This window comes from Penicillium taxi (assembly GCF_028828555.1).
Source record: "Penicillium taxi strain IBT 34144 chromosome Unknown utg000005l_segment0_segment0, whole genome shotgun sequence".
Lineage (NCBI taxonomy): Eukaryota > Fungi > Ascomycota > Eurotiomycetes > Eurotiales > Aspergillaceae > Penicillium > Penicillium taxi.
In genome coordinates, this window is record NW_026643207.1 from 2053063 (window position 1) to 2076560 (window position 23498).

Consider the following 23498-nt stretch of genomic DNA (forward strand, 5'->3'; position numbering starts at 1 on the left):
GTTGGTTTTTAGATGGCAGTGAGAATGTAAACAGCGAGAAATCTTGTCGATTCAAAGTTCACTTGAGCTCGAGACCAATTGGAATAACAGCTGGTTTTAGGGATGGTAAGGTTCGATTTGAATGAACTAGAGGAAGAGAAGAGGAAGAGAAGATTTAAAAGTGGTTGAAAACTCGATCTCCATCGCCACTAGTTTTCAGGATTGAGTATACCAAGACGCAAAGCGGAGCCTCAGCAGGTAATCTATTGGGCCAAAAATAGGTAGGCTGGGATCGACAGAGGCTGGGGGATCAATAGTAATTTTAGCTTAAGTGCCAGCCACGATGTTTGTTGTAGAGTGACCCACATGAAAACGTCACAAATAAAGAAATAATGCTGATTGGACAGGGTCCCATAACTAAGCAATCAACGTGGCTGGTGATCCACTTTTCTCCACTTATCGGAAACTAGACACAAGATCCCGTTCGAGCCTGTGGAAAGATTATTATTACTTTGTAGGTGGCTATGTATCCTTAATGGAAAGATCTTCGACTCTGAGGAGCCCACACCCTAGAGCAGCAGAAGCCCAGGCTGCACAATGACGGTTGGGGTTCCACCCCAGGGCAGTAATATGGGTTCCCTCATCATAGACGGTTGTCAGGGTCACACCAGTGGGCCTAGAATCGTTAAGTCGGTCTCGTGCAGCACTTCCAGTTTCTGCTGCATATCCCTCATAAAACCGACTGTTGCCTGTACTGTCTGGGTCGGAGCCCTGAGCCCAGTCGTGTGAGAACCATAGCTGTTGCCATGTTTGCTCCTTATTGTAGATGTTTCGACGAAAAGGATTCGTGACTGAGACCTCTCCTCCGGTTCCACCATACAATATTGTTGGATGCCAAACGTTGCATGGTGCGATACATGTGATTGTACTGGGGCATTTGGCCGTTCCATTGGTTGCGAAAAACCGACGAATTGGCATCAGGCGGCCATATTCTAGATCATCGCTGGAGCAGACAGCCTGGAGAATGGGAGAGTAGGAGAGAACAGCAGATACCGATCGCATGCGAACCGAAGCAGTGCTTTCAGCCTGGGTGTCGATCATTGACCAAAGCCGAGTCTCACCATCCATACCAGCTGTTGAAACAAGGTGAGGGTAGGCGGGATAGGCAGAAGTGATTTCAAGCACATAGGTGGCATGAATCTGATAGTAAAACCAAGGCCGAGACGCGCGCGGAGTTGAAGGGATGATGCTCCATACAGCAACGTAGCCGTTGGCACAGCCCACAGCAATGTCACTTGGCGAAACCCAAGTCAAACATGTGCAGACAGTCGAAGATATTTCTCCTTCAAAGACAGGTGAAGTTATTTTGACTGAATCTAATAGTTAGAAACCAGAAAATACTAAAGTGAAATCTTGAAACTTACCAAACTCTGTTGCTTTTTTCCGGTTCTGATTTGTCTTTATCTTGATGTCCAAGACTCGCAACTTCCCGTCACCCCAAATTCCTGCCAATAATCCAAGACCCTTTGTATCGCTGTTAGAATCTACGTCTCGCTCTGCTCGATCGTTTGGGCACCAAGCCATGTGCCGTAAGTCGCCCCAGTCAGTACACACAACCAGCCGGAGTTCCGGGTTGGATTTAATGTCGAGATCGTGAGTTTGAAAACCAGTCTCCTTGCTTTGGAATTTCCAAATCTGAATAGCCGTTGGGTAAGAAGGTTGAGGGGAAAAGGCCGTGGGTGGATCGATCTTCGAATTGTGATATTCTGCCTTCTGCTGATCTGTAATTGGCGCAGTCACTGCCAAGTACTGGTCAAGTCCATTTTGATGCGGCATCCATGCGATACAAGACATTCTGTGTCCAATGTTGATCATCCAACCTTCACGCAGTCTGGTCGTAGCCGACGAACCCTTTGAATTCTTCTCCCACGTTTCACCGAAGTCGAAATACTCATGGTGACCAAGCGTGGTAGCCTTTTGGTCGTGGACAGGACCCGTGATTAAAGTATGCTTCCCCTTTTTTGGACGCGGCAAATAGTGTTTTCGAGCATCCAGTGGGTTGATATCTGTATCGATGTGCTGGGTATTACGAAGCTTTGCACCAACATCTTGATCATACCAGTCCCATCCAGACGTTTGCTCCCTCTCGACATCGGCCAGATCAACGCCGAATGTTGGACCAAGTAGCATATCAGAATCACCTTCGGTCATGTTCAAGGTTTTACGCGTCGGGAATGTGGCATCTCTAGCCCAGCGCCATCTGCCTCGCTGGTGAACCACGGCGGACATGTCTCGCACATCAGAGCCATATGTCAAAATGTAATGCATCCATTTAGATACATGGTCCTTGGGGTCAATGATACCGCGGATATGCTCGTCGGTGTCTGCAAGCTCGATCATACCGTCCTTGCGTGCCTTCCATACAAGGTGTCTGTTCTTCTTGGATGGTGATGGTGATCCCTCCTCACCCTTACTTTCTTTTAGCTTTTCGGTAGAGGAATTAGTAGATGGCCCCGGAGTTGAACGAGCTGTAGATTCGCCGAATGCGGGATCATCATTTTTTCTCTTGCGCCCTTTTGCTTTGGTTTTCTTGGTGGATTCATCATCGCTCAGGATGGAAGCAAACGGATCATTGGTGTATGCTGATGCAGGGGGCTTGGCACGACCTGATCTGCGAGAAGCCATTCTTCTAACGAGAGAAGGATGGCAGGGGAAAGGTTGACAGCGATGGAATGTTGTTGCAAATATGGGTTGATGGAGTTGGGAAGATTCAGAGATTATCTCGGCCCGTCTTATCTTTTAAGTTTTATCTAAGCCTTGACCCATTTACTTTCAACCCTTGGGACTAATTGGGTCAACTTCTACTTCGAAATTTTCCAATTAGGAAGTAGCCGGCGAGCTTTAAAAAATGAATATAATAGTAGAGGTATAGCAACATATTTTGGCACAGATGGCATATTAAAGCTCTCATAGCTCAGTCGGTAGAGCGTGCGGCTTTTAACCGCAATGTCGAGGGTTCGAGCCCCTCTGGGAGCGATTCATTTTTTTCCCCCTTTTTCTTTCTGCCCTACACTCATTTTCTGTTTCCACACTATCAAGTATTCTGTGGATAGCTAATATAGGTGCTCATCTTTTAATGGCTTACAATCATAAATAATATGAAAATACACCCGTTCTCCTTACTCACTACCTACCTTCTTTGCTTTTTTACTATATACCTGAGTTGGGCTATTCGCAATTTACCTAATCATAGGTTAACTTTCTAGATAACTATATACCTCATGGTTCTAGGTACGGAATGCCCCGGTTCAGCCTCTACCTAGATAGGCTTTAGTCTAGCTCCCGAGATGCTTAAACTCTAGTTTATACATAATCCTTAGAGGGCTGCTTGCGGCTCGCAAGTCACTCTCAGTAGAGTCATTACAAGTTATGAGGATCCGTGTGCCTTTCTGGGAATCTGATAAATCCTTCATGGTATGGCACTGCGCGCACTTTTTGCTTGGTGGCTTTTCCGAAGGTGCGGATGACATCGTCTTAAACTTGATTAGCGATAGTAGTGCCAAGAGTGCACCTGAACACTTCTCTATCCCCTGAACCTTCTTTGAACCCCACTGAAGATCGTGGCCCAGACGATCAGGGCAGTGCCAAGAAGAAGCTAATCTAAACATGTCGGACGGATTACCACCATCCTATTCGGCTACAATGAATAAACATTCACGTTCAATTCACACAAATGCTGTCATCAAAGCAGGCAACATTCGTGCTCGGGATGAAGTAAGTACTTCAGTGACTTCACTCTCACTTGAAGGATGGATAGCTGATATATTTATCAGCAACAAATGCAGAATATGCTACTGACTGCTCAATTGAGAAATGGCATTTATAACACTGATATCGAGCCAGAGCATAAAGTTGGTGGCTTTTACTGCAGCTGTGTGATTCACGTTTATTTGAGAGAAAAGATCAAACGGCTCCCAGTTCAGGAGATGTGGACTAGAGCTGTCATGTTTCCAGGTCAGTCAGGTCCAATTAAATCCTTGGTTCTTTAATGACATGCTGGATAGGGGAGAAAGCATACCACGACTGCTATCAGGCTGCCCTCTTCCATAACAACCCCTACAGATGGATTGGATCATCCTATGCCCCGGGTTCCACTAGTTATAATTCCATATCACGTCCTGATGCGACTTGCTATACTGGGGCTCTCCGACGAACAATCTCCTTGAATGCAAAATTGAACTCAGATGCACAGGCTGCCATTGATGCCATTGAACCTGCAATGAACATATGGCCAGAGGAACCAAAACCTGCAGGCATGAAGGTGGACGCCACATCATCAAGCTCAAGAGATTTGGAGGCACCAGCTAGCAGTATCAAAAATGCTAAATCGTCCAGATTCTCGGGCTTAAAGAAAACATTATCTATTATGTCACCTGAGGCTAGAGCAGCCGCCAAAGCAACAAAGGCAGCCTCTCAAAGAATTGAGCTACGAAGTGCAATCCTGACTGAGGAAAGCAGCCGGTGGCCAGATGCAGAATGGCGACAGATTGTGGCCACTCATCAAGCGAAAGTAGGCATTACACAGAATATTGCTGAACTTCGCGCCCGTCAACCCATCCAATACCTTCATCTCCTGAGAGCAGGTTATTTTGAACCAATTCCAGTAGCATGGGCAGACAATGCTTCAAATCCTCTTAAATTCACCATTGACTCTGCAGCTGGATGGAGAGGAATAACGCCAGCCTGGCGGGGATTTGAGGATACTGCCGAGGAAAGGCTGTACTGGGTTCTGAATCATAGGCAAAGCCCCACGGGGCAGAGAATGAAGCCTGATATTATCTCCGCAATGAACATGGCTCTCTCTAGAATGGCCTCTGCTGTTGAACCACCTCCTACATATTTTTCAATCGATGATACCTGCCATCTTCAACATAAGTCAAAAGGCTACTAGAGACAAGTGATGCCATCTCCATTTAGACCATTTGATGGCCTTCAATCACCTGCTGATAATACAATGATCATCTTGGACGTCTCTGGTTCGATGGATTTTGAACCCGTTCGTCCAAATTACGACCAGTACCTCATCACCGGGTATTCCAAGTCCACTCAGCCAAAGAATAAAGGCAACATGGTATATTTCATCGTATCAATTGTTCCCAAACTAATTGGTCTCTTCAATAGATGTCTCCAAGGCCATCATCCGCCGCTTCACAGATGCTATGATAAATCACGACCACAACTCCGGCGGCTACCAACTCGTTACCTTTTCCGATTGAGCCGAGTACATTGGTTTTGTCAATCACGCAAATTTTGAGAAAACATGGAGAGCCATTCACTTTGGAGGAAGAACACGAGTCATGACAGGCTGGCAATTGGTGAAGAACCTACACTTCCAGAAACACTCCGAGTCGGCGACATACCATCCGGTATATGGATGGCAAGCTGGCCCCCAAACTCCTATTCTGAGACTTCTACTGTTACTTGATGGTGAAGCAAGTGATATGGATGAATTTGAACTTGATCTCCTCAGTCTCTCTTGGGTGCATGTTACAATCTTCTTGATTGGTGTTGATGGATGTCCACACCACCATCGCCATGCCAACGAACTGCAGAGAATTAGTGAAATCAACCACCATGTTTCATTTGTGGATGCCCAGGGCAACACTCCAGAACGGTTTGTCACTCATGAGTTACTCAAGCGACACCTAGGTTATGATATTTCTATGTCTGAATTTGAGTCAATGGAGCAGCCACCTGCTTATGAATGATGAAACTAATTATGAATACTTTAACTTTAGCTTTGGAAGTGTATGAATATATATTCATCAACTTGATAGCATTTGAAGTCAATACGTATGTATATATGTCTATATGTATAAAGTACCTAGGCACGTAGCTTTATGCCAGGTAGGGCTTTTCTATTTCAGGTGCCGCCGCTTTTATGAGGGCTCTCAGGGTTAGACTCACTGAGAACTCAGTATAGCCTTGCTCTTAAGCATTTTGCCATTTTTGGTATCAATAAAGCCCAGGTATGGACGACTTAGCCTAGTATGACCATCCAAATGGACCGATTCCATTAGGCCAGCTGAAGAACCTAAAGATATTCTACTCGTGAAGAAAAAATTTAATGAGTGTTTACGTATATTTTTCGCTACTGCTATATATAACAAGAGACCAATAGTTCATGATAATCGGAAATCTTTAGAAAGAAGATTAAAGATAGCCTGAAGGCTAGTCTAGGAATTCATCCGCCGATCTCGCTGCTAGTCCTTACCTAAGACTGTATCAATGTCATCGAGAGTGGGAGTAGCCTGCTCCTTTCGCTTGTTGCTGATAGTAAGAGTCAACCGGGGGGTAGCCAGAGCAGGCTGCTCATCTATCTTAGTGCTATAAGCCTTAGGGAAGCTAGTAGCCACACTAACTTGTCTAGTGAAGAGCTGGTGAGGGGCAGGAGACCGAGAGCGCTTCTGATTGCGAGGGGAGATTGAGGAGGAGATTAACGAGGAAGTTGACGATAGATCATAGATTGAACGTAGGTCAGTCATTAATCATATGCCCATACTCTCTGCATTTATAGCAGAGACGATGTTTTACTAGGAGAAGATTGACGAGGAGGACTTTCAAATACTGCCAGGCAGGGCCCTTCAACATACAATCCAATTCAAGAGCTAGTATGCCAATCCTTATGCGTAATAACATTAGCTACCCTGTGAGGCATAATTTATACTAGGTGTTAAATATTTCGATATCTAGGACATCTTCAACGCGTTGAAATAGGGTGTACCTGTTATAGCGCGTGAAAACGCGAGTTAAGCGTGCGTAGGCTGTATAATAGACAGTCAGGCAAAATGTGAATCTCGAAATACCGGAGGTCAAATACTTTTGTTACACCACTGTATATGTGTTGTTGAGTAGGTTACTGATACAATATTGTAATATACAGGCGCATGAGTATTAGATATCACGTAAATATGGTTGTCATGGAGCTTACCTCGACAATTCGTAGCTACTCCTTCGGTCGTTAACTGATAAGTGAACTCGCAACAACATATTCGTGACTAAATAATTTTCTTCTAGTGTTTTTGAACAATGGTGGTTTTTCCCAAAGACTCGCCATTACTAGAAGTCTATCATCCGCTCTTTGCTTGCGGAAACCGTTGGTCTGTTCCAGGCAGCCTGCCATATCTGTTTCTTCCCACCATCACTTATCAACTAGTCCACTAGCATTCCGTGAGGAATTGTTTCGAAATACATCACGACGATGGAAGTATGTGAACTCTAATAATACTTTGATCGTGATTACTGAATTTCAGCTAGATTCAACGAGACAGATCGTCTAAGCGAAAAATATGTCAAGTTTCAGCCAACGGAGCTCCAACGGATCGCCGGTGAAGCAGTACAACGAGACTATTGCTCTGATATTAGTAAGATTGCAGAGGGAGGCTTCAACAAAGTGTTTCTTCTGCAAGCAAGGAATGGCCGCGAAGTGATTGCGCGAATCCCAACTCCCATTGCTGGACCTCCTCATCATACAACCTCCAGTGAGGTGGCTACCATGGACTTTTTGCGAGCCGTCCTCAAACTTCCAATACTAGAGGTCTTGGCATATTCAACTTCATTGGACAATCCCGTCGGAGCAGCGTATATTTTGATGGAACGAGTGTAATGGGAAAGTCTTTCTTCACAGTGGTTATCTCTCACTACTAACAAGATGAAAGACATCATGACACAAATCGCAGATATTAAGATGATGATTTTAAGTTCCCTTTTCCTGCGTATGGAAGCTTATATCACAAGAAAGACCTTGACAGGGAAACCCAGATACTAATCTTGGAGGATATCTGTCTCAGCCCTGTGTCTGCTCGGCAGTTTTGGCATGGCGAACGAAGAAAAATGGAAATCGACTATGGACCCTATAGGTTCCTACCGTTCCCCCTCATGTCTCCCTAGTTTGTTTTTAGAAAAATAAACCCATTACCAAGACTAATAATTATTAGGGCTTTCACCCGAGGACTATATTATATCCGCGGCTCGCCGAGGGGTGGCTATCATTCAGCACTACACTAAAGCTCAGCCTCGCCAGACTTTTCTTTTACCGACCAACTATGATATCCTTCCGTCTAAGCACACTTCGCTACTTTCGCAATTCTTATGGGTAGCGCGTTATTTAGTCCCACTGTATTCATATAGTGTTCCGACGCTAAGACATCCCGATTTAAGTCTAAGCAACATTATGTTGGCACCTGGTTCGACCAAAATCATCAGTATTATCGATTAGCAGAATTCTATGATATTCCCCCGCTTTATATAAGCAGGTTATCCTGCATTCTGTGAACACGATTTAACCTTAAAGTATGCATATTCCGTCTCTTCTCAATGCTTTCGATGAGATGGGAATCGAACAGCAGATATAATACAGCCTAGAGGAGGCCAATCTCTATTACACAGCCGCGACAGGCGTACATAATGCTAAACACATGGAACGTTGAGACTTCCTTATCTCAGAACGTAGCAGTATCTCCTTCGCCAGACAGGGTATCCCTGGGACGCGGATGCAATCAACTTACGTGCTGCATTAGTAGGCATCACCGCTCCATCGGTATAGAGCGGTATCTCCTCGGCAGCTTGCCCAGGAGTGTTCAGCGATGAAGAACGAGAGACTGCCATGGCGGAATCGCAGGAATGGAATGAGTCTGAACAGCTATTGTGCCGGGTCATAGAACACTTCCATACAGATCTAGAAGGCGGGACTGAGCCAGATAACCTCGAGTCACAAGATCATGTATCCGATCCTCACCGGAAGCTAGCTTTGAGGTAGGATAAAAGCGGCAGCACATGAAATAGGAAAGCCCCACTCGGCAGTATCGAGGCGAGAAAGTCGCTCTGGCATTCCTGGCAAACAATTTGCTAGTAAGGTAGGCACTGATAAGCCCAGCAGTCCTATCCGGATATTCCATTGGGGCGACCTGCCAGTCCTGAAGAGACAGCACGTTCGATTATGGGTGTGGCAAGCCCACACTTCTCTTATGTCAATGTGGACACAATTCGGGTTAACGGAGGACGTAACATGTCGTTCTTCTACTCAAAATCAGCCTATAAATGCCTTTTCTTGATTTTTATTTTTCTGGGGAACTTGCCACTTGGTGTGCTGCTTCTATCTCAGTTGGCTTACGTACAGACTATGTAGCACCTGTGGAACTCTATCAGGCGGTGACAATGTCTATTACCAACCATATATTTGGTTTGCTTGGACAGAAGACCAAATCGGTAACGTTCCAAGGTTCCGCGTGGACGGATGTGTTATCCTGCAGTAAGTCCATGTAAAACGTCTTCAAAAGCAAGATTAATCGACTGCATGTGACTAGTGCCTAGATATATTCCACATGAACAACATTGGAATGCTCCAAGGTTCATGTTTCTTCGCCTGAGATTAATAATGCCATGGCTTGATCACCTAGGTACCGATAACAAGCTCAATTCTCCGATTGGATTGAAAATAACTAGGTATTTAGCTACTGTGCATAAGACTTAGTATGTATCGCACGCTTCAGCTACCTACCTAGGCATGTAGAAAATCAGAATAAATAGAATTTTGATGACTTGAGTTGATCATTTATGAATTCCAAGAGATCCCCACCTAGTCAAGCTGTGCCCCCAAGAAATGTTGATCTCAAGCTTGAGGGAATTCTCAGGGGCCTATCTACACAGGAAAGCCTCTGAAGTACGGAGTACATACGTTTATAAAAAATTGCAAAAAACCTCCCCGCGCGCGTGCGCCCATTTAGTGTTTTCGACATATACTCACTCAGGGCTCACAAAGATGACTCCTGTTTGACATATTTGGATCCACAGATGCATTCATTCGATGAAACAGACTGCAGAAATGCGTCTACAGTAACTTCGTAGCCGGCAATGATTGACAGAAGACAGTTACTCCCGGGATTAGCGCTTAGCGACTCTGTATCCAAACTGGGTATTGTCGCGCCGATGTGATGATCCAAAAGGTCCCAGTATTGTAAATGTGGCTGCTTAAGTGGCGAAGAAGGCTTAATAGAGCCTTCTTCATCCACAAGCTTTGCAATATCGAAAAACACACTGTTGACAGACGTAGTCAACATAGATAAGATCTCTCGAGATTGAAGCAGTAGCCCTCGCAGAAGAAAAATGCGGATTTGCCAGTTCTCTTCCTGGCACACCTCGTAATATCCGTATCGAATATCAACTCCATGTTCTGCCCGGAGAACGCGTGAAGTCTCACGTGATATCCAGTATTCGAAGAGCTGTAATGTGAGGTTGATCACAGATACTAACAGCAGCAGATTTGCACTATCCTTTGCACACTTCCCACACTGTAGGAACATTCGACCTGCACAGAATGTTGCTTTGATGGCTTGGAGGCTGTGGTCGAAACGAAGAGGGATCGATTCTGTAAGCAGGTGGTTCATCTGGTTCATGTTGAACAGTTGCATATCCACACATTCGCAATGTGCGGTTGTGTACGACGAAGATACAGAGCCAGCGAACGGTGGACTTGCTCTCCCGTCTCCTAAGGAATCTGACGGAAGAAATGTCGGCGTCACGGGCGTGCGAGGATATCCGAAACCCATGGGGAGAGAAGGACAAGGATCCACCAAATCAGTGAAAGGGGAGCCATCAACTCCCGTTATTTGTGAATGACAAATTGGAGTCTCCATCACTGTGGTGCTATGAAAGCTCCGTGGGCTCTCCCAAACTACAGGCGGCACTGGTATCAAGCATACCTAATAGAAAGATAAGGTCAGAATGGCTAGTGAGAGGAAGGCAGAGAGAAGTCTTACGTCGTCATCCATCATTGGATCAGTCATATTCCCTGGGTCGCCGACACCCCTGGACTCTCGATCGGGTAGAGGAGGCACAATCCGAGAAGCTCGAAACCCGCGCATTGGTGGCTTCTCTTTTTGCAGCTGTCCTAACTTCCTGAGTGTAGCTTTGTTCTTACTACCCTTTGGCTTCCCTGATCGATTGGCAAAGCCGTACTGACACTGCAGTCCGTGGCGCAAGCACCTGGTGCAGACGTTCTTCCCAGACAAGTTGCACTTCACTTTCGACTGTCTACAGTTCTCGCATGCGGTTCGAAGTTTTGGGGTGTCGCCCCCGGCATACGGACTGTTATTGGACTCGGCAAGCATCGAGGATGATGAGGGCAAAGAAGGACGTTGATGAAGGTTTTATTGTCTGTTGGCAGTAATGTTGACCTCTATTTATGACGTCTAGAGTAGTCAAGGGTATGTATCACACAAAAAAATTATCGAAATTGCCGGTGCAAAGCACACACCCAATAAGATACGTCAGGGCTCCCCTCCTTCACATCCCTCTTTCCGACCTCTCTCACATATATATAAAGCAAAAGAAGCTCAAGCTCCAAGAAAACAAGACAAGAAAAAGAAATGTCACACTCGCATTCGGATTCTTGTACCGACGGCAGCCGCATCAAGAAGTCAGCCGCTGTGAAACCCCAGAATGCTTCCATCTGATCAACCTCGCATGGGATGGCAACTGGCACATCGAGAAAGGGTTCTTGTTGGATGGGTCTGATCCCTCCCCTGATTGGAAAACTTGTTGGAGTAGCCGTTGCTATATTGGAGCATCGCTCGTGATAGGAATAGGCAGAAGGCAAGTCCCGTCATAGAACCACATAGGGGTCTTCAAAGTCACACACAGTAATGCAACATCGTAAAAGCCCTAGTAAAGTTTTCATTGCTTTCTTGGGAAACCGCTGCTGACAAGGGCAATCTGGGTCTGTTGTCGGCTGGACCCGCTTGCACTATCCAATGATACTCCCATCTACGAGGTCTTTAAATGAAAAAGGATGCGTGGCCATGTGAAATGAAGAAAGAATCAACTCTGCTGGACGAATCAAGCCATGGCATTTCTTCTAGGCTTCACCGCTTCGTCGCTCTGACCGTGGTCATCGTTGCACATCATGAACCGGGTTCTCGTCAGCAGGGTTTTCTTTGTTGTTGAGAACAGAAATACCCTTTTTCGCCACACGATGTGTATGTTTCATTCCATGCTACCCCTAAATTGCCATGAGCAAGTTATGTGGATGTGGTTTAACATCAATCCCCACCCTCCCATTTCAAGGTCACGATTCAACCGCGTGGAATTTGGCAAGTCTCGGCAGTGCCGCCATGCCGATAATCAAAGGCTTTCAGGAGTCCCGTTAAATGAGCTACAGCCGCACAAACCACCAACACATGGAAGATCTGATGCGAGCTTCCAATGATGTCAAACCTCCCTGGAAGTATTCTCTCAGGTACACGCGCTGCATAGAGACCAGCTCCTAGGATATAAAGGAAGCCCTGAAGGAGAAGCCACTCAAGACCAATTTGTTCTCGCATGCGGTCTGACCCGAACATTTGGAGGCCATGGAGTACGGGAAAGACGGCAGACAGGCCCATCCCAACAAACATAGCTGCCCGAAAGGGTCTCCAACGGGGAGTCCGGAACTGCGGAAGGATAGATACGCATACGCAGCCAAGCCCAATAGTACATATCATAGTCCAGTATCGTCGTTGAAGTTCAGGAACGCAATAAAACCCGTAGAAGACGCTGGGGATGAAGCTACCTACAATCAATCCCACAATGCCGATATAGTCAAATGCATTACCAATGCGGGCTACTGAATGCGAATGGTTTGATATGGTGTGGTAGGTTGCAGACATGCCGAGGCAGAAAGCGGCCCCAGCAAAAAAGCAACAGAAGGCGGCTATATCCGAGTCTGTGGCAGACTGGTAGCGTGGTGCAAGAGCCTGGTAGAGCTTGTATGCAGCGGGAACGGCCAAAATGGCCGGCAAAAGGTGTGTATAAATGTTGACGGTCTCATTATGGACGTAGCCTAGCGACTGGAACGATACTAGAAACGAACCCGAGGCTGGCCGGTATCCTGTATGGATATGTTGGTTGTCACGCTGCCAAAGTGGAAGATCGTCCCAATGCACAAGTCCCTTCACAGTATTTGCGGGAGATTCGATCATAGACTTTGCCAGAGTAGCAGCTTGGCTGTCTTGTTTTTCCTGATGACGCTGACGAGCCATGTCACATGCAAGTCAGATGCAGTAAAATGTTTAGAATTCGAATCAGCAACAGAATATGCACAGCATGTAAGCGTTTCAACGGCTTATGAAAGTCAGTTTCTTTATTAAAATAGAATTCAATTAAAAGAAAAAAGGAAAAACAATTCAACTTGGATATTGAATGGGGTGTTGAGTAAATAGTTGGGAGTCTCCTAGCCTGATTAGATAATATTTTGGCCTGATTTTGGCCTGATAAGATAAGTGAATACGTTTTCAAAGTCACATGATCTGACATATTAGTATAACACGGGGGCCAATCGCTCATGCCTCAGCAATGCAGTCCACTCGAAATCGTGACGGTCGATTACGACCAGTCGGTGATCCTCTGGTCATCGTCGGTTATGCTTCCAAAGGCGACAAAACGTGTGTATACTTAAATACAGATGATCCTGTTCAAGTATATCATCACTGATAGTCCTTGCAGGCTACTTGAACATCATGCGCAGAAGGAATACTTCCATACTATTGTGGAGCGTTGGCTACGCTTCTGTTCTGACCACAACAAGCATCTTGATGATGCACTCGCATCACTCCCTTTGAGTTCTTCGACGGATGCAACCTCAAACCCACCCGCGGCCAAGTCAAAAGAAGCATCAACAGAAACATCGGGTCCCGCAACGAAAAGCGTACCACCATCAATGGAGCTGTCCACACTGCTTCTTTCTCTCCGGAAATTGCGAGAGGGGATCACGGCTTCAGCTGTAACAACGCCAATAGAATTCTCCCAGCGTGTTCACTACTTCTCCATCCGTCTGTCGATTCTCGCGCATCACCCACCGTCTTATTTTCCGTCCTTACGTCATTGTCTTGATCAACTGCACTCAGCCTCGCATCCATTCGCTCACTCTGAAATCAAAGAGATGTACTCCTACTTGATTCTGGACTATGCATGTCGCCAAGACGACATGGCAGCGGCCTTCCGGCTGCGGGCACGGGCACGACAAGAGTATGGATTTCAATCACAGAACATCGATCGTGTGTTGCTAGCATTGATTCACGGAAACTGGATCATGTTCTGGAAAGTGTGCAAGAAAGTTGACTCGTATCTACACGCGATCATGAAATGGGCAGTGGATCGAGTTAGGCGGAACGCTCTCAAATCAGTGGGCAGCGCATACCTCAGCGTTCCTATCGATTGGGTCCTGGGTGGATGCACTGGAGATGATGAGAGCTGGACTTGGGAGAAACTGGCTGCGGCAGAGAATCTTAAATGGGAAAGGGAAAAGAACGACGACGATGACAGAATCATCATCAGGCGGCCCCGGAGACCTAAGCCACAATTGCAAGAGCTGGAACAGATTAGTGAACAGTGTGAACCGTGACCAGAAAAAGACTGGCTTACTCTTTCCAATGCATTAGATGGTGTTGTGGATAACTAAATGGCGTTAGATTGGGGTTGGGCATATTCTTATGGAGTGGGTTTCGTTTCATGGAGGCTGGTTTAGACAAATGACCTCCCATTGACTTTCTATTTTTACACAGGAGATTACATTCAATGAAGACAATTTGCGATCACATTTTCAATTGATTTTGGTGTCATAGCTTGAAGTCCGTATTTGGGCGATCCAGATTGGTTTGTCCAGAAACGGGCTGATTTGATATCGTAACCGCTAGCTGCGCCTTTGCCTGTCTTGCTTTATCAGAACAGAGCTCGTAAACCGTTGAGAGGTTGAAAATGAGACTTCCAAACGAGTTATGGGCTAGGGTCTGTGACTCTAATAGTTGTCGTGCCTATACGTCGATTAGTGGACTGGGGTATCATAAATGATCAGACTGAGAATAACAAACCTCTTCTAATTGCCCGGCATACAAAAGACATACGGCCAGATTTTGTGCTATTAGAGGCCCATCCGTGCGTGATTTGTCTTGTTCGAGTGTACGCCACTTGGATACAGCGTCAACATAGTCACCTTCTGCCATTCTCAGAAGTGGTTGCAAGAGAGCGGCCTCCTTCGACTCGCGAGAGTCGCCGAAAACACGTTCCGCAGCATCAACATCACCAACTCGTAAAAATAGAAGAGCTTTTCTTAATTTTGTGGTATCAGTTTCAGGCTCAGATGAGCGTAGACTTTCCAATGATCGCTTCGCGGCATCGAGATCGCCCATTTCTATCAGCGCATTAACAGTCCTAATTCCAAGGTCTGCCAATCGTTCTCTCCAGATTTTTCGTTCGGTTTCGCCATTTTCTTTTTTAATGACCTCTCTCCGAGCTTCGAGGCCAATCTCATATAAACCGTTAATGCTCCGGCGGGAATCACCGAATCCAATACTCTGAAGCCTCACAGCAAGCACACGCAATGGCCACGGCACGATATGACGGGGGAGGCGATCACGAGATTCATTGTTTTCAGGTTCGTCTGTTTCGGGGGAATGTGAGGTAGAATCGATGTAATAAAATGCCGAACTCAGATCCTCTAATGCCTTTGACTCCTGGCCAGCAAGAGCTAGATTCCCAGACAGCTCCAAGCATGCCAATCGGGTATAGAACAAGGAGAATATCATTCTTACATCCGTCGAGTTTACGAGCGAGGATGTCAGTATAGATCCCACGAAATGAGCGGCAACGAGAAAGCGACCCTCCGCTAGCAATTTCTCCAGAGTGCCGAGAGAAGAAGAGAGAGGCTCGCCGGGGTTGAGGACGATAAATTCGGAGCGTAAGGGAGAAGGGATGTCAATTTGAGTTAGGGGATGGAAGATGTTATGTCGAAGAAGGAATGAGAGGTCTTTGCCCAATGTCTCTGGCGGATCGTGTGGTGCCAACGGGTCTAATTCGTGAAAAGACTCGCCGGAGAATTTGTTGCTTCCCGTGATTTTGCTCGGAGTTGGTGAAGTTGACCATGTCGACGGCGCAAGAGGGCTGTACCATATTAGCACGAATAAAATGTTGTAATCACAGGTATTGCTCACTCGTCTAATTCATCTAAAGGACCTCGCGTTGAGCTGCGGGGCCGTAGTGCTAGACCTGTAAGGAGCCGATTAGCATTGATTATTTCAAAATTGAAACAATGTCATGACATCGAGCAAAAGGGGAATTTCTTACCACGAGAGGTATTGCGTTGATGACCTACTGGTGAAGCCATGGCTCCGTCAAATGCTGAATATAAATCGCAAGTTTGGAGTTCGTCTTGATCTATTCACGAAGCTGCGGAGCGATAAGAGTATGGCAGAATTTAAGGCGGTGTATGGCCGGATCTGGCCAGAGTTGGCACGAGGTACTGTTCGTCGATGTAACAAGCTCGCTGCCATTCGCTCTCTACTTTCTTTTTTCTTTCGTTCAACTTCATCGCTTTCGTCCTGGTGACAACCATTGACATCCGACATATCAACCATTTTTTTTTTTTTAAAAAAAGATGAGTACCACTAAGAACAAGTACTCGGTCATTCTGCCGACCTACAATGAACGGAGAAACCTCCCAATTATTATCTGGCTGATCCAGAGAACTTTCAAAGAGAAGTAGGAAGCGCAACTTTTATATAATATACTCCCCTCTGATATTTCTTACCTGCAACAGCAACTTGGATTGGGAGGTCATCGTTGTTGACGACGGCTCCCCTGACGGAACCCTCGAAATCGCAAAGCAGCTGCAGAAGCTGTACGGCCCCGAACACATCATTCTCAAGCCCCGCCAGGGCAAGCTCGGTCTAGGCACCGCCTATGTTCACGGTCTGCAATATGCTACTGGTAACTTCATCATCATCATGGACGCCGACTTCAGCCACCACCCCAAGTTCATCCCCGAGATGATCCGCATTCAGAAGGAGAACGATGCCGACATCGTCACCGGTACCCGTTATGCGAATCGCGGGGACATCAAGGGTGGTGTCTACGGCTGGGACCTGTTCCGCAAGTTCACCTCGCGCACTGCCAATCTGATTGCGGACGTCATGTTGATGCCTGGTGTTAGCGACTTGACTGGTAGCTTCCGCTTGTATAAGAGATCGGTTCTGCAGAAAGTCATCACTAGCACTCAAAGCAAGGGCTACAGCTTCCAGATGGAGATGATGGTTCGTGCCAAGGCAATGGGTTACAAGGTTGACGAGTGCCCCATTACCTTTGTTGACCGTCTCTACGGTGAGAGCAAGTTGGGTGGATCTGAGATTGTGGAGTATCTCAAGGGTGTTCTGACCCTGTGGCTGAAGGTTTAAGACGTTTTGCGATGCTACACGTATCATCAATCTATCACACTTAACGGTCCCGCACTTCGATACCCACTTTGATCCCTTGTCCATTTTATCTTCTATTTCCGAATCCTTTCCTTTAATCCTGGAGGTTGTTTCCGTGTTTCTCATAGTCTGTCCATACAAAATCAAATCTTTTAACTAGTAATGCTTCATTTGGGTGTCTGTCTCCGAAAATTACATTCATTCTGTGCTTAGATGCTCTTCAAGTACCGAACGATGCGCTCAATCATCCACTCTTGGCCTTCATCCTGCACATTATGACTAGCTCCAGGAATGATACCGCTAGTCTCCGCATCCCACAATGCACCACCGGCCTCAGTGGCCGCCTGCCATCTCTCCAGTAGCTTCTCCTTGTCCACATAAGGCGGGCAGTATTCATCACAACCGGAAATTAACCCCACTAGCTTTGATTTCAGCAGACCCCGAGAACCTATCTGACCAAAGGTCTCCTGGAGCCGTTTATCGTTTAGATCTGAACTGAACACATCGTCCTGTGCCGGATTCTGGGGACTGTCTGGACTTGCCAGGCTTAGGAATCTGCGAGCACTAAGAGGTGCATTACCAGGAAGGCCAAGCTTCGCAGTCAAATCCATCGAAAGAATCACATCTGTGTTTTCCTCGGTCAATGTGCGTTCTTTCGCAGCCTTTATAAGCTGATCATAGGCACTTTGTGCCGCGGCGGATTCCTCGGCCTGCTTTACGAGGTACAAGATAGCCTCGCGGTCTGACGCCGGAGCTTGCATGATGGCTCCATCAAGCTCAGGTCGATGCAGATACTGAAGTCCCACATCGAATTTTGGGTCCTTGAGTAGAGGGTTCGGCGCGTAGAGATAATGGAGAACATCCTGGCTACCGGTGGAGTGCCCCATAAGTACAATCTTGCCATTGTCCGAAGGTGCCCCAGGAAGACGATTAGCTTTGAGATCGCGGATGAATTGTACACATCGTCCAATCTCTTCTATGTCTAGATCGAGGCTGCTGACTCCGAATCCATTGTATGATGAGGAAAGCAGTACGGAGAAGAGAGACCACGAGGTTGGTTCTAGGGCCTTGGCTATCTCAGATACGTAGGGAACAGTGCATAATCCATCTGTTAGTCCGCCAACAAAGATCAAACTGTTTGGCTTGTTACTGGGAGATTCTGGAGACGTGAACTCGAAGGTCACCAGCCTAGGAGCCTGTATGCGGGGAAACTGTGATCAGATTGGCTTGATAGATTGAGTAAATGAGAGCAAGTCTTACGTATTCGTGGAGAATCCCACAGTGGGATTTTCCGCGGTTCATGTTTTTGTTTATTTCCAAACCAAGGTTGAAAGTGGTCAATTGAAGAGAGGTTCAGAACCGCGGGGAACGGAACATGACTCCACTATTTACCTATGACACCCTTGGCAGTATCTCAATACGGTAATAAATAATCGCTTGGAAATAGCTATGCATCATAGTTGTCAAGACCATTATGCCTTAAAATTATTTACCTGCAAACCAAGCAAACAGACTGGCACTAGCCTGATTCCAAAACCTGTTGTAGAGGTAATCGAGTTGACCCACTCCGACTTGTAACTCTGATCTCCGAGTTATTCATACTATCTTGTCTCATGATTCTTGCGTACAAATTCTCAAACTTGTCATTGTATCAAGTCCATTGACACCAATATCCACAGCAAGCCGTCTTCTTTCATAGCAGTCATGTCCAGCACTGCAAAAATCGCTCTCATCACCGGAGCTACCGGAGGCATAGGCAAAGCAACTTCTTATGCCCTGGCAAAGGAAGGCTTCTCCGTGGCTCTCCACTACAACGCGGCTCCTGAATCAAGCGTAAAAGAACTCCTTGATGGCGTCAAGAGTGCGGCATCATCCTCGTCCAACGAGGGCCAGCAAGTCTTCAAGGCCTTCCAAGCCAACCTCGGCGACCTCGAGGCCGTCAAGCGTCTACATAAGGATGTCGTCTCCAGCATGGGTGATCCAGCTGTGGTATTCCTTAATGCTGGATCTACCGCCGGTCTGAACAGCGTGTCTCACATCTCGGACATTACGCCGGAAATATTTGAGCAGACGTGGCGGATCAACACCGCGTCACCGTTTTTACTGACGCAGCTATGCTTGCCGGCCATGGAAAAGGTGCAGTGGGGTAGAATTATTTTCAACAGCTCAGTGGCTGGCATCAATGGTGGTGTTATCGGAGGCCATTATGCGAGCAGCAAGGCCGCCCTGCATGGCTTGGTGCACTGGTTGGCTGGGGTGGTTGCCAAAAAGGGTATCACTGTCAATGCACTTGCACCGGCATTGGTCGAAGACACGGCCATGTTGCCTGTTGGTGGAGATGAGCTTGCCAAGAGTACGTGGGAGAGTTTCATCAAAACGAAGATTTGGTTTGTTTGCTGATACCTGAGTCCTTGCTATAGAGATTCCTGTCGGACGATTTGGGCGGCCAGAGGAAATGGCCAACACGGTGGTCTGGATGGTTAAGACTGCTTACCTGACTAACAAGGTGAGATTCTTCCCGTTGACATGTTAAGATTTCTCAGTTTGTCTGATCGAAACAGGTGATTGCGGTAGATGGCGGCTTCTCTTACGGCGGTTAGAGGCTTGGGAGTGTATATATGTATAAAGTACCTAGGTATTTATGACATGGGCCCAATGGATGTTTTATATTTATTGAAAAAGGTTAAAGTATCAAATAGAGATTGAGCTTTTCGTTCTAGCCCTGGATGAGACAGTGGCAGTATCTAGCAGCCTGATCCGTCCATACCATTCCAAATAAAACGCATACCACCAACGTATATCTCTTAGCTCCACAATCTTGGCTTTTACGTTTTTGGCCACTGTTTCCACTTCCTGTAAGCTCAAATCAATCGATATCAGATATTCAGAAAACCCTGCAATAGTCGGGGCAGCGAAAGAGGTGCCCTTCTCACATACGGTGCCAGATGTATCCGTGCCACTAGCATACTCGATTCCGTATATGTCCGTATATTGTGATGCCTTAGAATCGATTGCGTCTAGGGCGTAAATTGTCACAGGGGGTTCACCTTGCTTATAATTCGACGGAGAGACATCGATATCAGCTGATCCAGCCACTATCATGTTTGGGAAGTCATGGAAAAAGGGCTGGATAATGACTCAATAGAATAGCTATCAGAGCTATCTACTGTTTCTCTCTGTCCCTATTTAACGTCACTGCCACTCGGGCAACCAAAATACTACCCCCGTAGCAACCCACTGTTTTAACAACAACCAACGAAAACTTACGGAAAATTCACAAAACTGACTGAGTAGGAGGGCCGTCTTCTATAAGCTATCTATCAAAATAAGGTCTGTCTATAGTTCATTCTCTTAATGGCTATGAGCTGCTTGTCGTCGCTCCTGACGCTGCTCGATCTATTGATCTCTACTAGTTCTGCTTTCCCTAAAACACTCTGCTCTAGTTCTGTAGTTCGCCCGGAATTTCACGTTCATAGAATCTCTCAACCCCTTGAAAATACTCAATATATTCAGCTTGGCCCTCTTAGTCTGAATTTCCATTTAGAACGATAACAACTGTGTTGATCAAAGAGCAGTGTAGCACGTAGTCCTAAGGGTAGGTTCCTGGGTTTTCATGCCCTTATATTTTAAGACCCCAGTGCAGAGTCATACTTTCCTATATTAGATGTTAGCAGATAAGCCTTTTTCACCAGACGGTAATGTTGGACAATCCAGACTTTATCCTAGTACCAGATTGAGTGAACAGTGTCGAGGTTACTTTACAAAGCTTGGGTGGCATCAAGGCTGTTATCATCTGTTTTTATTTCTAGGTTAATGGTGAGCACAAACTTGGAAGCTCTTATTCAAATATTTAATACTTTCCGATCGATTTTTTATTTTTTTCTTTATTTTTATATGGATACTTTACGATTATTTTACAAGTTCTTCGTATAATAAATACTGTATTTAATACTTCATATTATCCTATGATGACCTCATGAAATTTGTGACGTAGTTGGAATGGGAATCTTGTCATCCTTGCTTTACTTCACTTCTTTAAATCATCTCGATCTCTCTTCCTCATCAACCGTGTTGACATCTCAATCTCCAACCTAACACTTGATACTCTAATCAAAATGAAGTTACATCTGGCCCTGGGCCTGTTGTTTGTGCTCGCGACCGCTGAAGCTGTGGGGGCTTCGAGCTGGTGGAGCAAGGCTGGTTCGTTTCAAATTCCGGGGTTAGCTTCCACGATCGCGCTAACGCTTTCCCCACAGTTTACAACAAGTGGCATGAAACTGAGCTTGAGCGATGGCTCTCTGATCATGGTAAGGGATAGTTATCAATGAAGATCTGAGTTCCAGACTAATATCTAATCAGGTATTCCCTTCCCCTCACCCGCCGACCGCCGCGACCTCGAAGGCCTCGTCAAGACCAACTGGGATTCCAAGGTGCAGAAGCCTCTCGGCTATGCTGCCGAGCAGGTCACCGACGACCTCCAATCTGCCAAGGATTGGATTTTTGATAGGTAAGTACCATATATTCTCTCTTTTGAAACGAAACTCTAACTGTTTGCTAGTTGGTCGGATTCCCAGTTGAAGGCATTCCTTGATTACCACGGCATTCCCGCCCCTCAACCCCGCCAACGTGATGTCCTTGTTAAGACAGCCCGCGAAAGCTATGACGCTGTAGCGACCAAAATTGGGGAGACCACCGCGTACCCCGGAGATTGGCTGTATAGTCAGTGGTCCGAATCAGATCTCAAGGGATGGCTTGATGAGCGTGGATGGCCAGTTCCCCAGCCGACCAACCGTGACAATCTCATCGCGTCTGTGCGTCGCCACTCTCGACTCGCTAGCCTCCAGGCGAAAAGCATTACTGCATCAGCTATGGCTGCTGCTGAATCTGCAAAGGACACATTGAGCGAAGAGGTCTTCAACGCTTGGTCCGACTCCAAGTTGAAGGAATTCCTCGACTCGCACGATGTTAAGGTTCCTCAGGGTTCCAAGCGTAACGAGCTTATCGCGCTTGCACGAAAGAACCGCCATTATCTCCTCGTGAAGGCTTCTAGCGCATCATCCGCTGCTTCCTCTGCGTTTGGTGCTGCCACTACTCAGGCTGGAAACGAGTACGCGAAGGCGACTGAAGATGCCCAGATGAAGATCGATGATCAGTTTAACACTGCAATCCAGGCATGGTCTGACTCCCGTCTTAAAGCCTTCCTGGATGCTCGAAGCGTTCCGGTTCCCCAGAATGGCAAGCGTGACGAGCTCATTGCTGCGGTCCGCGCAAATGCCCACAAGGCCGCCACTGGATGGAATCAGGACAACTTTGATACCTGGGATTTGGAACACCTCAAGTAAGGGCATTCGGCTCCTTTTTAATCTATAGCATCGTCTAATTTTCATAGGAAATACTTGTCTGCCGTGAACTCTAAGGTGGCTAATAAGGCCGATGCCACTCGCCAGGAGCTTGTCAAGGAGGCCAAAGACTCTTACGCCAAGGCTTCGAAGGATGGCGGTGAACACCTCGCATCAGCTTCCGCATCTCTCGCCCAGGTCACCGGATCCGTCAAGGATACTACCTTCGAGACATGGTCGCAGTCCGATATCAAGAAGTACCTCGATTCGTATGGAATTCCTAGCTATCAAGGCTCGAATATCAACGAGCTTCGCGCTACAGCCCGGCGTCAGGCGACTTACTGGAAGTATGGCACCAACAACCCGCAGGATACCATCTCTAAGCTCCTGTCTACTTTGTACTGGGCTTTGGATCAGTTGAAGGTCGGAGCTTCCAGCGGTCGGGCACAGGGCCAAGAGGCTGCTGAGAAGGCCACCGATCAGGTCCGTGACAAGGCCGAGAAGTTGCACAGTGAGCTTTAAACAGTGAACCATACACATTCGAGTTTCTCGGTATTTTTTTTTTTTTTTTTTTTTGAAATCGTTGCGAAAAAGCAGATAAGCCATGCTCTGCAAGGCCAATTACTCAGTCACGATAATTATGACATTGGAGTTTTATTTTCTTTCTAGGACTTCTGTCGCGATTCTTTCATAGGTAGCTGTAAAATGGAATTCACTTCTTAGTATCTATAACATCGCAAATGTGAAATTTTTGACACATTAGTATAGAATTAATTGACGACTGAGTTTTATTCTTTTTGATGTTTTTGTTTCCTCGGATTGGCCCAGACAGTTTTACAGTAATTCTAAATAGCAATGAGCCTTACATTAATCCGAAATGGAATCAGTTAACCCCGAAATT

At 46.4% G+C, this 23498-nt stretch overlaps 15 protein-coding genes across 15 annotated transcripts; 8 read left to right on the top strand and 7 right to left on the bottom strand.

Annotated features, from left to right (window-relative positions):
• Positions 1 to 501: 501 nt before the first annotated feature.
• N7495_008098 (transcription factor TFIIIC subunit TFC6) lies at positions 502 to 2664 on the bottom strand (the record flags this gene model as incomplete). The annotated part of the gene is made up of 2 exons (XM_057210749.1): positions 502 to 1349; positions 1404 to 2664. The coding sequence occupies 2 exons, from the start codon at positions 2662 to 2664 to the stop codon at positions 502 to 504; spliced, it is 2109 nt and encodes a 702-aa protein (XP_057060292.1).
• A 1363-nt stretch (positions 2665 to 4027) lies between these two features.
• On the top strand, positions 4028 to 4930 carry N7495_008099 (uncharacterized protein; the record flags this gene model as incomplete). Its single annotated transcript, XM_057210750.1, has 1 exon — positions 4028 to 4930. One exon carries the CDS (start codon positions 4028 to 4030, stop codon positions 4928 to 4930), a length of 903 nt encoding a protein of 300 aa, XP_057060293.1.
• A 9-nt stretch (positions 4931 to 4939) lies between these two features.
• On the top strand, positions 4940 to 5747 carry N7495_008100 (uncharacterized protein; the record flags this gene model as incomplete). Its single annotated transcript, XM_057210751.1, is given in 3 exon segments — positions 4940 to 5147; positions 5161 to 5237; positions 5262 to 5747. 3 exon segments carry the CDS (start codon positions 4940 to 4942, stop codon positions 5745 to 5747), a joined length of 771 nt encoding a protein of 256 aa, XP_057060294.1.
• A 495-nt stretch (positions 5748 to 6242) lies between these two features.
• Positions 6243 to 6524, bottom strand: N7495_008101 (uncharacterized protein; the record flags this gene model as incomplete). Its single annotated transcript, XM_057210752.1, has 1 exon — positions 6243 to 6524. The coding sequence occupies one exon, from the start codon at positions 6522 to 6524 to the stop codon at positions 6243 to 6245; it is 282 nt and encodes a 93-aa protein (XP_057060295.1).
• A 534-nt stretch (positions 6525 to 7058) lies between these two features.
• N7495_008102 (uncharacterized protein) lies at positions 7059 to 7645 on the top strand (the record flags this gene model as incomplete). The annotated part of the gene is made up of 2 exons (XM_057210753.1): positions 7059 to 7246; positions 7297 to 7645. Coding segments are annotated over 2 exons (537 nt in total), but the record flags the coding sequence as incomplete, so codon positions are not given.
• A 45-nt stretch (positions 7646 to 7690) lies between these two features.
• Positions 7691 to 8393, top strand: N7495_008103 (Mitochondria protein Fmp29; the record flags this gene model as incomplete). The annotated part of the gene is made up of 5 exons (XM_057210754.1): positions 7691 to 7754; positions 7830 to 7928; positions 7977 to 8134; positions 8170 to 8294; positions 8333 to 8393. 5 exons carry the CDS (start codon positions 7691 to 7693, stop codon positions 8391 to 8393), a joined length of 507 nt encoding a protein of 168 aa, XP_057060297.1.
• Positions 8394 to 9791: 1398 nt separating this feature from the next.
• N7495_008104 (Zn(II)2Cys6 transcription factor domain-containing protein) lies at positions 9792 to 11147 on the bottom strand (the record flags this gene model as incomplete). The annotated part of the gene is made up of 2 exons (XM_057210755.1): positions 9792 to 10739; positions 10797 to 11147. The coding sequence occupies 2 exons, from the start codon at positions 11145 to 11147 to the stop codon at positions 9792 to 9794; spliced, it is 1299 nt and encodes a 432-aa protein (XP_057060298.1).
• A 963-nt stretch (positions 11148 to 12110) lies between these two features.
• On the bottom strand, positions 12111 to 13055 carry N7495_008105 (hemolysin III family protein; the record flags this gene model as incomplete). The annotated part of the gene is made up of 1 exon (XM_057210756.1): positions 12111 to 13055. One exon carries the CDS (start codon positions 13053 to 13055, stop codon positions 12111 to 12113), a length of 945 nt encoding a protein of 314 aa, XP_057060299.1.
• Positions 13056 to 13368: 313 nt separating this feature from the next.
• On the top strand, positions 13369 to 14416 carry N7495_008106 (uncharacterized protein; the record flags this gene model as incomplete). Its single annotated transcript, XM_057210757.1, has 2 exons — positions 13369 to 13457; positions 13519 to 14416. 2 exons carry the CDS (start codon positions 13369 to 13371, stop codon positions 14414 to 14416), a joined length of 987 nt encoding a protein of 328 aa, XP_057060300.1.
• Positions 14417 to 14630: 214 nt separating this feature from the next.
• N7495_008107 (uncharacterized protein) lies at positions 14631 to 16174 on the bottom strand (the record flags this gene model as incomplete). The annotated part of the gene is made up of 4 exons (XM_057210758.1): positions 14631 to 14825; positions 14883 to 15951; positions 16002 to 16056; positions 16135 to 16174. 4 exons carry the CDS (start codon positions 16172 to 16174, stop codon positions 14631 to 14633), a joined length of 1359 nt encoding a protein of 452 aa, XP_057060301.1.
• A 270-nt stretch (positions 16175 to 16444) lies between these two features.
• N7495_008108 (dolichyl-phosphate beta-D-mannosyltransferase) lies at positions 16445 to 17240 on the top strand (the record flags this gene model as incomplete). The annotated part of the gene is made up of 2 exons (XM_057210759.1): positions 16445 to 16548; positions 16607 to 17240. 2 exons carry the CDS (start codon positions 16445 to 16447, stop codon positions 17238 to 17240), a joined length of 738 nt encoding a protein of 245 aa, XP_057060302.1.
• Positions 17241 to 17467: 227 nt separating this feature from the next.
• Positions 17468 to 18560, bottom strand: N7495_008109 (uncharacterized protein; the record flags this gene model as incomplete). The annotated part of the gene is made up of 2 exons (XM_057210760.1): positions 17468 to 18469; positions 18519 to 18560. 2 exons carry the CDS (start codon positions 18558 to 18560, stop codon positions 17468 to 17470), a joined length of 1044 nt encoding a protein of 347 aa, XP_057060303.1.
• Positions 18561 to 18962: 402 nt separating this feature from the next.
• On the top strand, positions 18963 to 19858 carry N7495_008110 (SDR family NAD(P)-dependent oxidoreductase; the record flags this gene model as incomplete). The annotated part of the gene is made up of 3 exons (XM_057210761.1): positions 18963 to 19611; positions 19679 to 19764; positions 19820 to 19858. The coding sequence occupies 3 exons, from the start codon at positions 18963 to 18965 to the stop codon at positions 19856 to 19858; spliced, it is 774 nt and encodes a 257-aa protein (XP_057060304.1).
• A 91-nt stretch (positions 19859 to 19949) lies between these two features.
• Positions 19950 to 20360, bottom strand: N7495_008111 (uncharacterized protein; the record flags this gene model as incomplete). The annotated part of the gene is made up of 1 exon (XM_057210762.1): positions 19950 to 20360. The coding sequence occupies one exon, from the start codon at positions 20358 to 20360 to the stop codon at positions 19950 to 19952; it is 411 nt and encodes a 136-aa protein (XP_057060305.1).
• Positions 20361 to 21373: 1013 nt separating this feature from the next.
• ish1 (double-strand break repair enhancer MSC1) lies at positions 21374 to 23119 on the top strand (the record flags this gene model as incomplete). Its single annotated transcript, XM_057210763.1, has 5 exons — positions 21374 to 21458; positions 21515 to 21565; positions 21618 to 21765; positions 21817 to 22596; positions 22648 to 23119. The coding sequence occupies 5 exons, from the start codon at positions 21374 to 21376 to the stop codon at positions 23117 to 23119; spliced, it is 1536 nt and encodes a 511-aa protein (XP_057060306.1).
• Between the last annotated feature and the right edge of the window lie 379 nt (positions 23120 to 23498).